We start from the raw sequence: 12,725 nt of genomic DNA, 5'->3' as shown, positions 1-12,725 counted from the left end.
ACCACCTGTTGGGGAAACCGGTGTTCAACCGACTTCCTCGGGTGGTAAGAGACCTATTGGAGGAGAGTGACACCCATGACTTGCTTGCTGATGGGACCAGGTTGCCCTTTCATGGCATAATCCGGCTCCTTGTAAGACTCCGCAAAATGAAAACCGAAGAAGTCTTCATAGTCAGCCAGATTAGCGAAGATGCTATTCAGGGCATGCCATTCTTTATGGCACAGCAATGCTCGATGGAGTTTGAATGACCCGTGGTGAAGGTAGATGGGAAGCCGTTGGGTTGTACCAACCAAGCGGGAAATTTCTTTTAGAATATAGTTCAGGTGATTAGAGACCTGGTAGTGCCAGCTAGAACAGAGGTCGCGGTCCGGTGTAGATTAACTACACAGAAGTTCTGTCTACTAGGAATAATAGAAGTGTACCCCGGTCAACCCGGGACCAGTTGAGGCCATTTTGGGATTCCTTGACATCGAGCAGGTGATAACCCGAGGCACTACTAGTCACCACCTAGGACCACGTAAGATCGGGGCTGAATTCGCCAGGACCGCGCATGAGACGACTGACTCGACGGGCCGGCACATTACCTCTAAGGGGGCACGGGCAAGCCCAAGGTTGGTCGAGGCCACCATGGGACCTGATGCATTAGCCCAGCTAACAAACCAGTTGACTCGGCTGACATGACTACCACATACATAAACACAATCCAGTCAGCAAAAATAAAGCGACTGCCAATGACAACTAACCTAAACGAGCTTGCCCTGTCAGGACCGTACAGTACCTGGCAGACTAAACCAAGGAGCGAGCGACAGCAGCGCTTAAAAGCCACGCCAGATGTTGTGATATATGCGAGTTTACCACCAACGCCAGATGGTGTAAGCCCCATGTACTACAGCATTTGGCCGTGTATGTCTGCCCCTGCACATGGTCAGGGATCAACTCATGCTACACCAGAAGCACTGCTCGATTGGACAAGCAGATCCCGTAATCTACTTGGCGGACCAACCGCGATGGGCACATGCGGTTGGTCATCAATGGTTTTCTGCGATGCAATGCAATAATTTTTTCCCGGTTCCATTATTTGAAATGGGGCAACATATATGTAGATATAGAAAATGCTCTCAGTAGGAGAGGAGAGTAGTCGCAGCTCTCGATTAATGGAAGTTCCTTCGGAATAAAACAAGTGAAAAACCTTACTCACTTCGCTTACAATTTATGCAACATTTATTGCAACCTAGATCGTGCCTGAGTAAAGGCCAGCTAAATCTTTTACACATGTACTAACTGACCTGATTTTATATGTGTACCGATAATTATATGATATGGTATGTATGATATATATATATATTATGTTTGATAAATATTAAACAGAAACATTTAGAGGAGCATTGGTTTACCCTGACTAAGACCAAGAAAAGACATTTGAAAACTGGGGCTATCCTTACTGTATTTGCTCACAAGAGACTGCACCCTCGGACAGAGAGAGAGCCAAGAGGCACCGAGCCATAGAAGACCGACACCGGAGCAGTAGCAGCCATGCGTCTCATGCAGTTGCTTCACCCACAACTAGCTGCCTTGATTTCCATGAGTCTGGCAGTGTGAGACAGTATGGTGGGACTTTCAGTTTCAGTAATAGATTTCTGCTACCATCACAATTAACACTAGTTTGTGTTGTACCTTACTGCACTCTAAAATGCATGGTATGGCTAACATATCACCAAACAGCGAACAATTTTTCTCTTCTGCGCGTTTGGTTGAAGAAATACTAACAGAATGATGCTAACAAACATGCTAACAAAATACTAATAGCGGTGACATTTTTGTCATTTAACCTTTCATCCACCTTAAACACCAATTACCTTTTCTTCTCACAGCTGAACACATAGTCAAGCATGCGGGTCTCTCAATAGTTTTTCTGTCTGAGATCATATGTTTAGACACGAGGAGGAAAAGCACAAGACAGAGTGAAAACTGAGTAATTGAATATTTCAGGTTGTTCTAAAGAAGCTTAATGTCTATTCCTTAATGTTCATTTTCCTTTCTAGATCTATTCCATGATACCAGTGATTCGGAGGTTAACCAACTCAAAAGCAAGGTTATTGACCTTCAAAAAAGACTCAATCAGATAATTGTATATACTATATAATATATACATACTGCCAGTTTTTTGTAAAGAATAAAATTTTTACCAATTTTGGTCCAATTATTATAGCGGGTGGTGTTTTTGCAAATTAAATCATGCATGTATTTCTGTAATATGTGTCTTAAAATACTTCTGTTTGCTTAGGTTGTGTTCATAATTTTTTTGTTCTAGGCACAGAAAGAGAAATGGGCAGATGAAGCCAAGCTTAGACAGCACGAGATAAAGATGCGCATGTTATTTAACAAGAACCAGCTATCCGCATTATCTTGACGCTGCACTCCGCGGTCTTACTTGGGAGCTGGAGACTGTTAAAAAGTCATTGAAGCTACGCTATTGCATAGGTGCCATGCACTGACATCGTCAAGCTGCCAACATCAGTCAGTGTATCGTCTGACGAAAAGGTTTGTCACGGTACGTTCGCACTTCATGTGTAGAAAAGCCACTAAAGCGCTGAAGAAAGATTCGTCTGTTAGCTTTGAGAGTGCGATGTGCGGTGTTAAGCAAAGAGTTAGCGTTATCAGTTAACTATTAGCCTAAAGCGTCTGTTGAGGAGCAGAACCAAAGAGCGCCTTCTAAGTAGAATTTTCTGTTTATTACTCGCTCTATGTTTATATTTTCTTTTGCTTAATATTTTTCATCTTAATATATTGTCAAAATATTAGTAGTATTCAACTGCTCACCTGAAACCAGTGTTGCGAATGCAATGTTAACTTTTTTAAGAGAATTCCAAGTTTTACTGCGCTATTGTTTTGTTTTAATTGTTTGTTACTGCTACATAAATTATATTTTTATCTAATCACATGCAGATGATCTTAATATTTGTAACTGCTTACCTGAGCCTGGTTTTGCATATTACTGCAATACTGTATACAATATATTTTGCATATATGTTTTGCTTAATTGATCTTCAGCTGATAGTGCCTCGGCACACTTGTGCGATGGAGAGTTAATGGAAAGGTATCCACCAATGTTGTATTATGGGATTTGTTAGGCTCAGGCTATATTGGTGTCTGAGCTCAAGGCAGTACAGGTGGTCTTGGTAATTACGGTGAGTGCATAAAGCTGGGTAAAGCTAGCAGATTAGCTAGTGTAAGGCAGTATGGGGGAGGATATAAGGAAGTGTAACGAAAGACAGAGGCTCTTCTTCATCTTCACATCAGTACATGTGAGTACATTGATTTATACAACATGGCGCAGTTGACAAAATTCTGATTTTTTTTCTTTTTGTGTTATCATTAGCGAACATTTTTCTGGTTACGGGGTTAAGTTTAAACGATTGATTAGACCCTTTCACGGGCGTGCAGGTGAGGTGACGTGAGGTAGGATGAGGTTGTGAGGTGTTGTAGCGGTGAAGCATCGGTGTTGGTGAGGTGTAAATATTTATTACGTGTTCGGAGGTGAGAATTACATTAAATTTATACGAGTGGGGTAAAGTGAATAGAGAGTGGGGAGAGATATATTGTGTTGTGTGGGGATGGAGAGTGGTTTTCCGAAGCTGGTGTTCGGTGAGCACGGTGATGGTTCGTGGGAGAGATTTATAGAGGAGATGAATTTATGTATAGAGAGTGCTGTCGAAAGGAGAGGTTATGTAAATGATGAAGATGGCAATAGAGTACCTATTATGAGAGGTAGAGCTAGGTTAGTGCCACTATTGAGAGCTGTTGGGCACAGTGGTAGAGAAGTATTGAGGGGTGCAGGGTTTAACGTAGATGGCGTAAATTCTACTTATGAAGAGGCAGTGAAGGTTTTGCAGGATTATTATGGTAGACAAGAGAGTATGTTCGTAAAGGGGCATAAGTTTCTGACGGCTAGGCAGGCACTTGGGGAAAGTGATAGAGAATATTTACAACGGGTAGAAAGTTTGAGCAGATATGTAGAGGTGGCTAACAATAATGATAGGATAAGGTTTGCCCTTATAGTGGCGGTTAATGGGTTGAGAGATAAAGAAGTAAGCAGAGATTTAATGAAGAATGCCAATCTTACTTGGGTGTTATTGCATGAGGCATTGAGGGCTCGTGAAATGGCCAACAACTCGGATAGATTTTTGAGAACTGAGGGTAGAAGTACCGATTTAAAAAGTGAGGTTAAGAGAGAAGTAGCAAAGGTATCAGAGTTTGATAGCCGAGCACAGTACAGGAGTGATGATAGAGATAGAAGCTATGATTCAGTGGGTAGATCTTCCCCTAGAGGTAGCCCTAAGAGTAGTAGAGGGTATTATGGTAGTGAGGAGCATAATACTAGTAGATATGGGACAAGAGGCCGGGAGTATAACAAGGACAGTGACAGTAGGAAGTATAGAGATAATAGCAGAGAGAGGCATGTCTCTAGATATAGGGCAAGTAGTAGAGAAGGCAGTGAAGATAGAGTATGCTACAATTGCAAGCATAGTGGCCATGAGATGAGGAGTTGTCCCTCCATTAAATGTTTTTCTTGTGGACGGCGAGGACATGTATCTCGTTATTGTAGGAATAGGGGAGATGTAGGTTATGACAGACAAGGTAGCAGCAGGAGGTCAGGAGGTAGTCGGGATAATAGCTATGAGCGATATGGTATCAGGGATAGTAGTGGGGAGATGTACAGGGGCCGAGAAAGCCCCCATGAGATGAGAGACAAATTGAGTAGGTACAGGGACAACAGTATGGATAGGTTTGAGGGGGAGAAGTATAAGGAGAGGCGCGAGACGAGCCGGTATGATGAAGGGTACCGGGATAATAGCAAGGGCAGAAGTGTTAAATTCTCTGGTTATAGAGATAAATATGGTGAAGATCAATGATTAGGCCAGGGAATTGTGCAGCATTTAGAAGTTAATGGAGTAAATGTAGAGTTTACGTTTGATACTGGGGCTGAGGTGTCTATAGTAACCGAGGCAACAGCCAATAAGTTGAACCTATGGTTAAAGAAACCGTCGACAGTTTTAGAAACTGCTGATGGTAATGAGTTAAAAGTGGTTGGAAGTGTAATAGTTCATTTGGAAAGTAAAGACAGGCATATGGATGCTGAAGTTCATGTGGTGAAAGGATTGAGAATGAACTTTTTAGGCATAACTGAGTTGAAGCAGCTTAAATTATTTGCTGTTGTAAACGCGTTATGCAAAAGTAAGTCTGAGCCTGTTAAGGAGTGTAGAAGTATTAAGCCAGTTAAGCCGTTTTCGTCGAAAACCATTATTGCTGGGTCAAGTTATGTTTCAGATGATGTCGAGTTGCAAAACCTGACAAATAAGTCTGACAGAGAGAGCGAAGATAAGAAAGGTCACACAGGTCAAGATTGGTGGACTTGTAAAACCAAGGGAGTGAAGAGTAGCGAATACGTAGAAATTGGTAGTCAACGGGGGACAGCCCAAGGCACCAGAGAGGTGCAAGTGTCTATGGGGTATGATAGAGAACACAGTCACGATGAGGTAAGGGAAGGTGCTGAGAAAGTAGCTGAACCAGTGTCTGTAATGAAAAGGGTTTGCTCTTTTTTATTACAGACACAATATCTGTAATAAAGGTATCCAGCAATGGAATGTTAGGCAGAGAAGGTCATGAGAAAAAGGTAGCAAAGATTGAAAGAGAGGAAAGGGAGGTGCGGAGGAAGTTGAAGGAGAAATTGGCTAAGCTGAAAGCCAAACAGGAGACAGCAGTCATGGAGTTGGAAAATGTCAAGGCATTCAGGGTAGTGGTGCAGGAGTTAGCCGAGGTTCAGAGGAGAATTGCTGGTAGCAGACCTGCACTGGTTGCAGGTGAGGTCGAGCTAGATAGGTCTGGGCCTATGCCAACTCCCAGCTCTGGGGTGCCATCCCCTGTGCAGCCGGTTACAGCCCAGGTGGAGACCTCCCACAGGAAGCCTGTCGAGCCTGCCTCTTACTGGGGAGAGCGAGGTAAAGACGGAAGAGACGGAGATGAGGTTGAGGAGTCATTACTGACCCAACCAAAAGACTCCGGGCTAGTCAGGGTTGGTGGAAGTAGTGTTTGAGATGTTGGTGGAAGTAGTGTTGGTAGTGACAGTTGTCACGGTAAAAGTATTGGTAGCGGCGGAGGTCAGGGTGATGGAAAAGCCAGTGCAGACTGGCAATGGAGCTGGCAGTAGCGAGAAGAGTACTTTAGACGGTGGCACAGGATCAGACAAGCCAGAGGCATAGCCTATGGAGACTGCCTTAACGGAGTCAGGTAACACGCAACACAAGTAACTAACTACGTAAGTACGACGTACGTAAGGTAAGTACTACGTCTGCTTGTTGGTAGTGATGGAGTGGCCCAAAACAAAAAAAGAAAGGGCATGTTGTATTATGGGATTTGTTAGGCTCAGGCTATATTGGTGTCTGAGCTCAAGGCAGTACAGGTGGTCTTGGTAATTATGGTGAGTGCATAAAGCTGGATAAAGCTAGTGGGTAAAGCTAGTAGATTAGCTAGTGTAAGGCAGTATGGGGGAGGATATAAGGAAGTGTAACGAAAGACAGGCTCTTCTTCGTCTTCACATCAGTACATGTGAGTACATTGATTTATACAACAACCAACAGTATTCAAATGAATATTGCTGCCAGCAATGATATACAGCCCTATACAGGGGGGCTGTATATTATTGCTGCCAGCCACTGTCATATCGGTTTAGTAGCGGAATCCATAGTTTTTGCACAAACATTAAAACGTAATACTTCTAAAAACCCAAACCAGAAAATGGTTGCAGATACAAAACCTATCAGAACTTGAGCTATATGCCAATTTAGGTAAGATTTGAGCCTTAAAAGAACTATACTTTTTTATAATTAGAAAATTTACTGGTAGATTCTTGTAGGAAATTTTGTCTTCTTTCAACTGGTGTGTAATACAACAATCAATTTCAGAGCGACCACCGATAGGATAGGATAGGAGTATTTTTGTTGGTTAATGTTGCGGCCTCGTCTTAAAACTAGTAAAACTAAAAATCTAGAGGGCGCGGCGTGTTCGTTTGGAAACGAACGAGCTCCTATATACGCTTCCGTTGATCGCGTGACTCTGTGATCCAATTCGGCTTTGGGCACTGCTTGTAGCGGGAAATAGAGATTTAGTCGAAAATCTATTGGTCGAAACCGTTGTTGCCGACAGGCTATTTGTCGAATTCGTAGACTTTTAGTCGAAATTTAAGACTATTTGCCGAATTCATAGACTATTTGTCGAAATCTAAGACTATCGGTCGAAACAATCAAACACTTTCGCGGAAATGTTATTTTTTAAGAGAGCACAACTCTAAGTACAAACAAACCGATTGCAGTTATAGTACTGCCATATCTTCTGATTTTGGTAGTTGCTAGTTAATACGATTATTAGGGTTGTGGCTCATTAAAATAATGTTGAGTCAATGTGTACTAGCAACATTCTTATTGCATCTACAGCTGCACAATTTGCAGTCGGCGATTCTCCATTGCATCAATAATACTTACTGAACATAAGGAAATAGCAGCAGCTGTACTCCATGTATGCTGTGATAGTAAAAGTACTCAATGCATATACACTGCATGGTTGTGAAATGCTCACTACTGCATTGCTTCAATGTTATTGCAACTTATTTTACATCTTGTCATCTATAAGGACTTATCAATCTACTGTAATAGTTTTTGTAATGGTCACAACCTTAATTATTATATATGTGTGATTTGACTTCACAGTACAAGATTATACTACCAGAACATAAATATATATACAAATATATTTTAGTATGTATACATTGTAAATTAAAACATCTTATACATTGTATGGGATGTTATGTCATGTCGCCTGCTATGTCGTGCCGCACCCACATGTCATGTGGGTGCGGCATCGAGGCTGTAAGGTAGCCATGACTGTAGCCTTGAGCAGAAAATCTTTGAGACGTAATATGCTGATTTACCATGAACATAAACACTGTAAAAATAATGTATTTCAATGGTAGCTCACAAAATTTGAGATAAATTCAGTTAAAGTTACAGCCAAACAATAGAATGTTATGTTTCATTTAAGACTGCCGTACTGAAAATCACTAAAACTGAGTAACTCAATAGTGTGTATCATTTTTATTCAGAATTTGCAAGCAGATTAAATATGCAATTAAAACTTTGTATATTTCAACTCTATTGCTTTCATTTAACAAACACCTAACACATGTTTATAGTTCGTGAAAAAGGTAAATATAGAGAAAGTGTTAAGAGTTGTTGAGCATTGGTTTCAAATGCTCAACAAACTCAAACAAGGAAAAGTGTAAACCCTGGAATGACTTTCCAGAGGTTTGAGCCAAAATCTATTAATAGGCTGGCTCTTTTCTTTGTGTTAAAGATAAAGTTTATTAATAAAATTATTAAGCGTACCTCTTTCATAATTATTAATACATGTTTTGATAGCGCAGCATACAATATGATAATATTATTTGTTTATAGCGGGTCAAATTCCTCATCATCAATTATACATCTTGATCCAGGACCTAATGACTTTAACAACAGTGACATTGATGATACGTAAGTCAATATAAATATAATTATTATTAGCACAAACCATACAATAAATATGACAGAAAAATCGATTGCTTCTTTAATAAATCATCAATACGACAATGAGTGGTTCTCATATACTAACTACACAATAATATATGTGGGATTCACTTATCAATTATATATAAAAGAAAAGTGTCTTAAGGCACAAAATTTCTATATCGATTCAAACTATGGAATTATTGTCCAGCATCGATTGAGATGAACATCTACGGGTCATGCTATCAGGTGGTACCAAAAACATCCGAGAAATCAACGAAGAGCAGAACTGAAACAGAAATAAAAACACCATGTACCATTCCCATGTGTGTTATGTTCATGGCGGTAATGCAATGCAGTTATTTCGCCTCACATGTTTGCGATTCTGGTGTTGGTTTATAGAAAGATAACCATAACTAACATTTACTTTTCTAGTGTGGTGAACTATGAGATTTATCCAGCTGGGAGAAAGCAGCAAGGAGATTGTGTCATTAAATGGGTACAGCTACGTCATCAATAAAATTTACAAAAAATGGATGGTAGAAAGACAGTCTATTGGATTTATAGCAAACTAAAAGAATGCAGAGCCAAAGTTACCCAGAGTGACAGTTTTGAATCTGCATACAATGCATCTGGCTTACACACGTGTTTATCGCAAGAATACCTATAAGAGCAAACTGCTTTAATAACTCAGGTAAGAGAAGTAATGTTAGAAGCACTCAATCTCATTAATAATCCTGAAAACTTATTTAATGTAATGTTTGGCTGAACCTTTTCATACTGAATATTAGCCTATAAAAAGCTGTACATGACTCTGACTGATATTATAGATTAAAGATGAAACAAAACTGAAACCTTTCTCAAGTGCTACCTCGATAGTAGACAACAACTTGAAAGAATTTATGACAAAATGTGCAACCAGCAGCAGTCTTTCAAGACAAAATTTAATTAGGATGGCCAATAAAATAAGAGAGAAAAACAGACCAAAACATCCGAAGTCAAAAGATTTCGAGGTGAGTCAACCTAGAAGTTTATCATACATAATTTAAATATTGAATTAAGATAACCGGCCTTAATTAAAAAAAATTGATTATAATCTTATTGAGTGTACTGCTGCTTGGAAAACCTAACTTCACTTGTGCTTTAACTTTGTAATAGAGGTTGGTAATCTAAACATCTTATATGGTAATCCAACTGTGACACAAATATCAAAACAGTATCTAAAGTATTTTTAGCTTATACTTGATACCATACTAAAAAACTTCTTGCGGGTGGACATTTAAATTGATGGCGAAAGGCACTTAATATTTTCCACTGACACTCAGCTAGATCAACTAAAGAAATCTAGAACTCTGTATTTGGATGGAACCTTCAAGTGCGTGAAAAGGCCTTTTGAGCAGTTGCTAATGATATACGCCTTCATAAGACAGGGATGCTTCAGCAAACAAGTGCCACTTTTATACGTATTAATGTCAAAAAGAAGAAAATTCGATTATGTTCAGGTGCAAATCTTTATAGAATATTTGTATTACAAGAGTCGATTTTCACCCAACACTTCCTCTATCCTATGCTATCTCATTGTGTTATCAGCGCCATCATTTCTTTTCAGGTATATAAAGACATTAAATAACGGCTAGCACCTGGTTTGAATGCAAAATATGCAATGGCTGACTATGAATTGGATAAGTAAGTATTTGTTAACACTGATATCTGGAATGAACATTTAATTACACGGGCGTTCACATTGAAATGTTTCATGATGTAAAATAGGTTTGCTATGTCCATTCCAAATTAAATTTGTCACAAAAATTAAGCGGTTATATGTCCACTTCAAAATATTATGGACACATTTTCAAACATTAAAGAAAATTTTTAATTTTGTAAAACATTAAGCTGTCTCAGTATCACCATGTTGTGTAACAGGACGCATCTGTGATTAGTACAACGATTTGGGTTTAGTCAATGATAACAATGGTGATTCTCAATACAATGCCAATGAATATAAATAGAATATTTTTCTCCATTTTAGCACTGTGGCAAGCAGTCCATGAAGTGTTTGGGAAAGAACTAGAAATGAGAGGTTGTCATTTTCACTTTTGCCAATCGATCTACCGGAATATGAAAAACTATGGACTATCAAAGGGCTATCGCAATAAGAATGGTAAAGTGAGAGAACTGGTCACTATGTTGTATGCCTTAGCGCTGGTACCAGCCAACATTGTAAAAGAGGTGTTTAATTATATATGTATTAGAGCAGAAAGAGACATAGAGGAACAGGACTATAGAATGTTTAGCTTACTGGACTACTTTGAAAGATTTTGGTTAAGTGCCAATAATCAAGGGTGGAGCCCAAAAGACTAGTGTGTTTTTGGTTTAAAAATTAGAACCAACAACGACTTAGAAGGATGGCACAGAAAACTAAATGGGCTGCTACCGCATCCACACCCTAATATGTATTTACTTTTGTCCATCCTATATAGTGAGGCAGAAAATATAAACTATGTCATACAAATGTTAGAAAATGAGCAGCAACTAAGAAAACAGACACACAGCACAAAATATAGAAATAAAGAATTAGAAAATTTATGGAACAGATTCAAAAACAAAGCAATTTCACTTTCAAAGTTTATCAAAGCAGCCAAAAATCTCACACCAACATTTGATGGATTTTGATTGCGCTACTTTTACTACCTATAGTTTCTTTTATTTTCCAACATAGAATTTGATGCTGTATTATGGCATTATATCAATAATTGTTATTTTTAGCTATTTGTCATTGCTGTTCTTAATAATATTATGAATTATGCCATATATTAATTTTAACAGGTCATTCACTACTGAATAAACTGTTTAATAAATCAATTTTATTGATTTATATTTATTTTTGAATGCTGCTACTACAATTTTAATCTAAAACTTTGAGAGTTGAATCTTCATAATTATATAAACAAATATTCCAAATAGCTCTCACGAAAGATCCCAAAGCACTACTCTGTAAAATTGCAACATTAACTTTTTGTAATCATAGTTACAATGAATCAATGCGCTTCTATGAATATTAATTATGCAGTTACAAGCATACTTGTACAATATGCATTTAGGCATATCTTATACACATGTATGTATGCAATTGATTAGGGTGGTTGCACAGCTATACTGATGAATAAATCCACAAGCTTAGAAAGTATACAGGATTATAACACAGTTGCACATAAAAAAACTTGTATTATACCACTACCATTGTGCTATAATTCTGAACAAAAATGTATAGCCATTACTCTAAAATTAGGATACACTTTCAAAATACTTCACTGTGAAACAAATGAACTAGGCTGTTGAAACAGCCTACAGTGAAGTAGGCTGTTTCACAGCCTACTTCACTGTAGGCTGTGAAACAAATGAACTTCCGTGTCGATAAAGTAGTGATAGCTTTTAACAAGCTCTCACAAATTTTATCATGTAGTAAAGAAGCATGCAATACGTTGTACATGTATAAATTATTACACCCAAATGTCCAGAACTCCATAAAAAATCAGTTGAATGTATATCACAAGTGTGTATGCGAAGTATTTTCTGATACAGCAGTTATAGCATAGCATATGTTTAGCTGATGGAGCTAGTACACAAATCTTAAAACTAAACTAACACTAAGTTGAAGATAAACTTAACTAACAGGTGAAAACTTACTAATAGTATTAGAATTATTGTTGTTTTGTCCAATAGTATTATTTTCGACTAAACCACCTGAGTTTTCGACCAATAGCCTAAGTTTTCGACCAAAACTACACTTTTCGACGAAAGGCTTCAATTTCGACAAATGGCCTATCGGCAAATGCGAATTTCGACTAATAGAATTTCGGCGAAATCACCATAAACCCTTGTAGCTACTGTATAGGACGAACTACTGGCACATGCGAAAAAAAGATTTCCTTGGGTAGTTGTCTCTACAAAACGTCGCCTTATTCGATAATGTAGATTGTGAATGACATTAGCTAAAGTTTCAGTAACTGACGAAGTTAGTGGTAGCGTATCACGCAGTAAAAAACACGTTCTTGTAGCTTTGCAAGCGCGAGTCCTCGTGGTTTGTGATAGCAATGCATGGGTCCACCGGGAGATATAACATTATAA

The 12,725-nt window shown here is 38.7% G+C and overlaps 1 protein-coding gene and 1 long non-coding RNA gene across 2 annotated transcripts; one reads left to right on the top strand and one right to left on the bottom strand.

Annotated features, from left to right (window-relative positions):
- Positions 1-4,160: 4,160 nt before the first annotated feature.
- Positions 4,161-4,913, top strand: LOC137390684 (serine/threonine-protein kinase fray2-like). Its single transcript, XM_068077009.1, has one exon. The coding sequence runs from the start codon at positions 4,161-4,163 to the stop codon at positions 4,911-4,913; it is 753 nt and encodes a 250-aa protein (XP_067933110.1).
- Positions 4,914-8,389: 3,476 nt separating this feature from the next.
- Positions 8,390-12,358, bottom strand: LOC137391799 (uncharacterized). The gene is made up of 2 exons (XR_010978176.1): positions 12,285-12,358; positions 8,390-8,886 (listed from the first exon to the last, which is right to left on the bottom strand). It is a non-coding gene; the product is annotated as an uncharacterized lncRNA (long non-coding RNA).
- Positions 12,359-12,725: the final 367 nt, after the last annotated feature.

Source organism: Watersipora subatra, chromosome 3 (assembly GCF_963576615.1).
Source record: "Watersipora subatra chromosome 3, tzWatSuba1.1, whole genome shotgun sequence".
Taxonomy (NCBI): Eukaryota; Metazoa; Bryozoa; class Gymnolaemata; order Cheilostomatida; family Watersiporidae; genus Watersipora; species Watersipora subatra.
This window is presented reverse-complemented; position numbering and strand designations above follow the sequence as displayed.

What these genes read in the sequence shown, in the direction of transcription:
- LOC137390684 (XM_068077009.1), top strand. Translation starts at nt 4,161, where the DNA reads ATGGCCAACAACTCGGATAGATTTTTGAGAACTGAGGGTAGAAGTACC.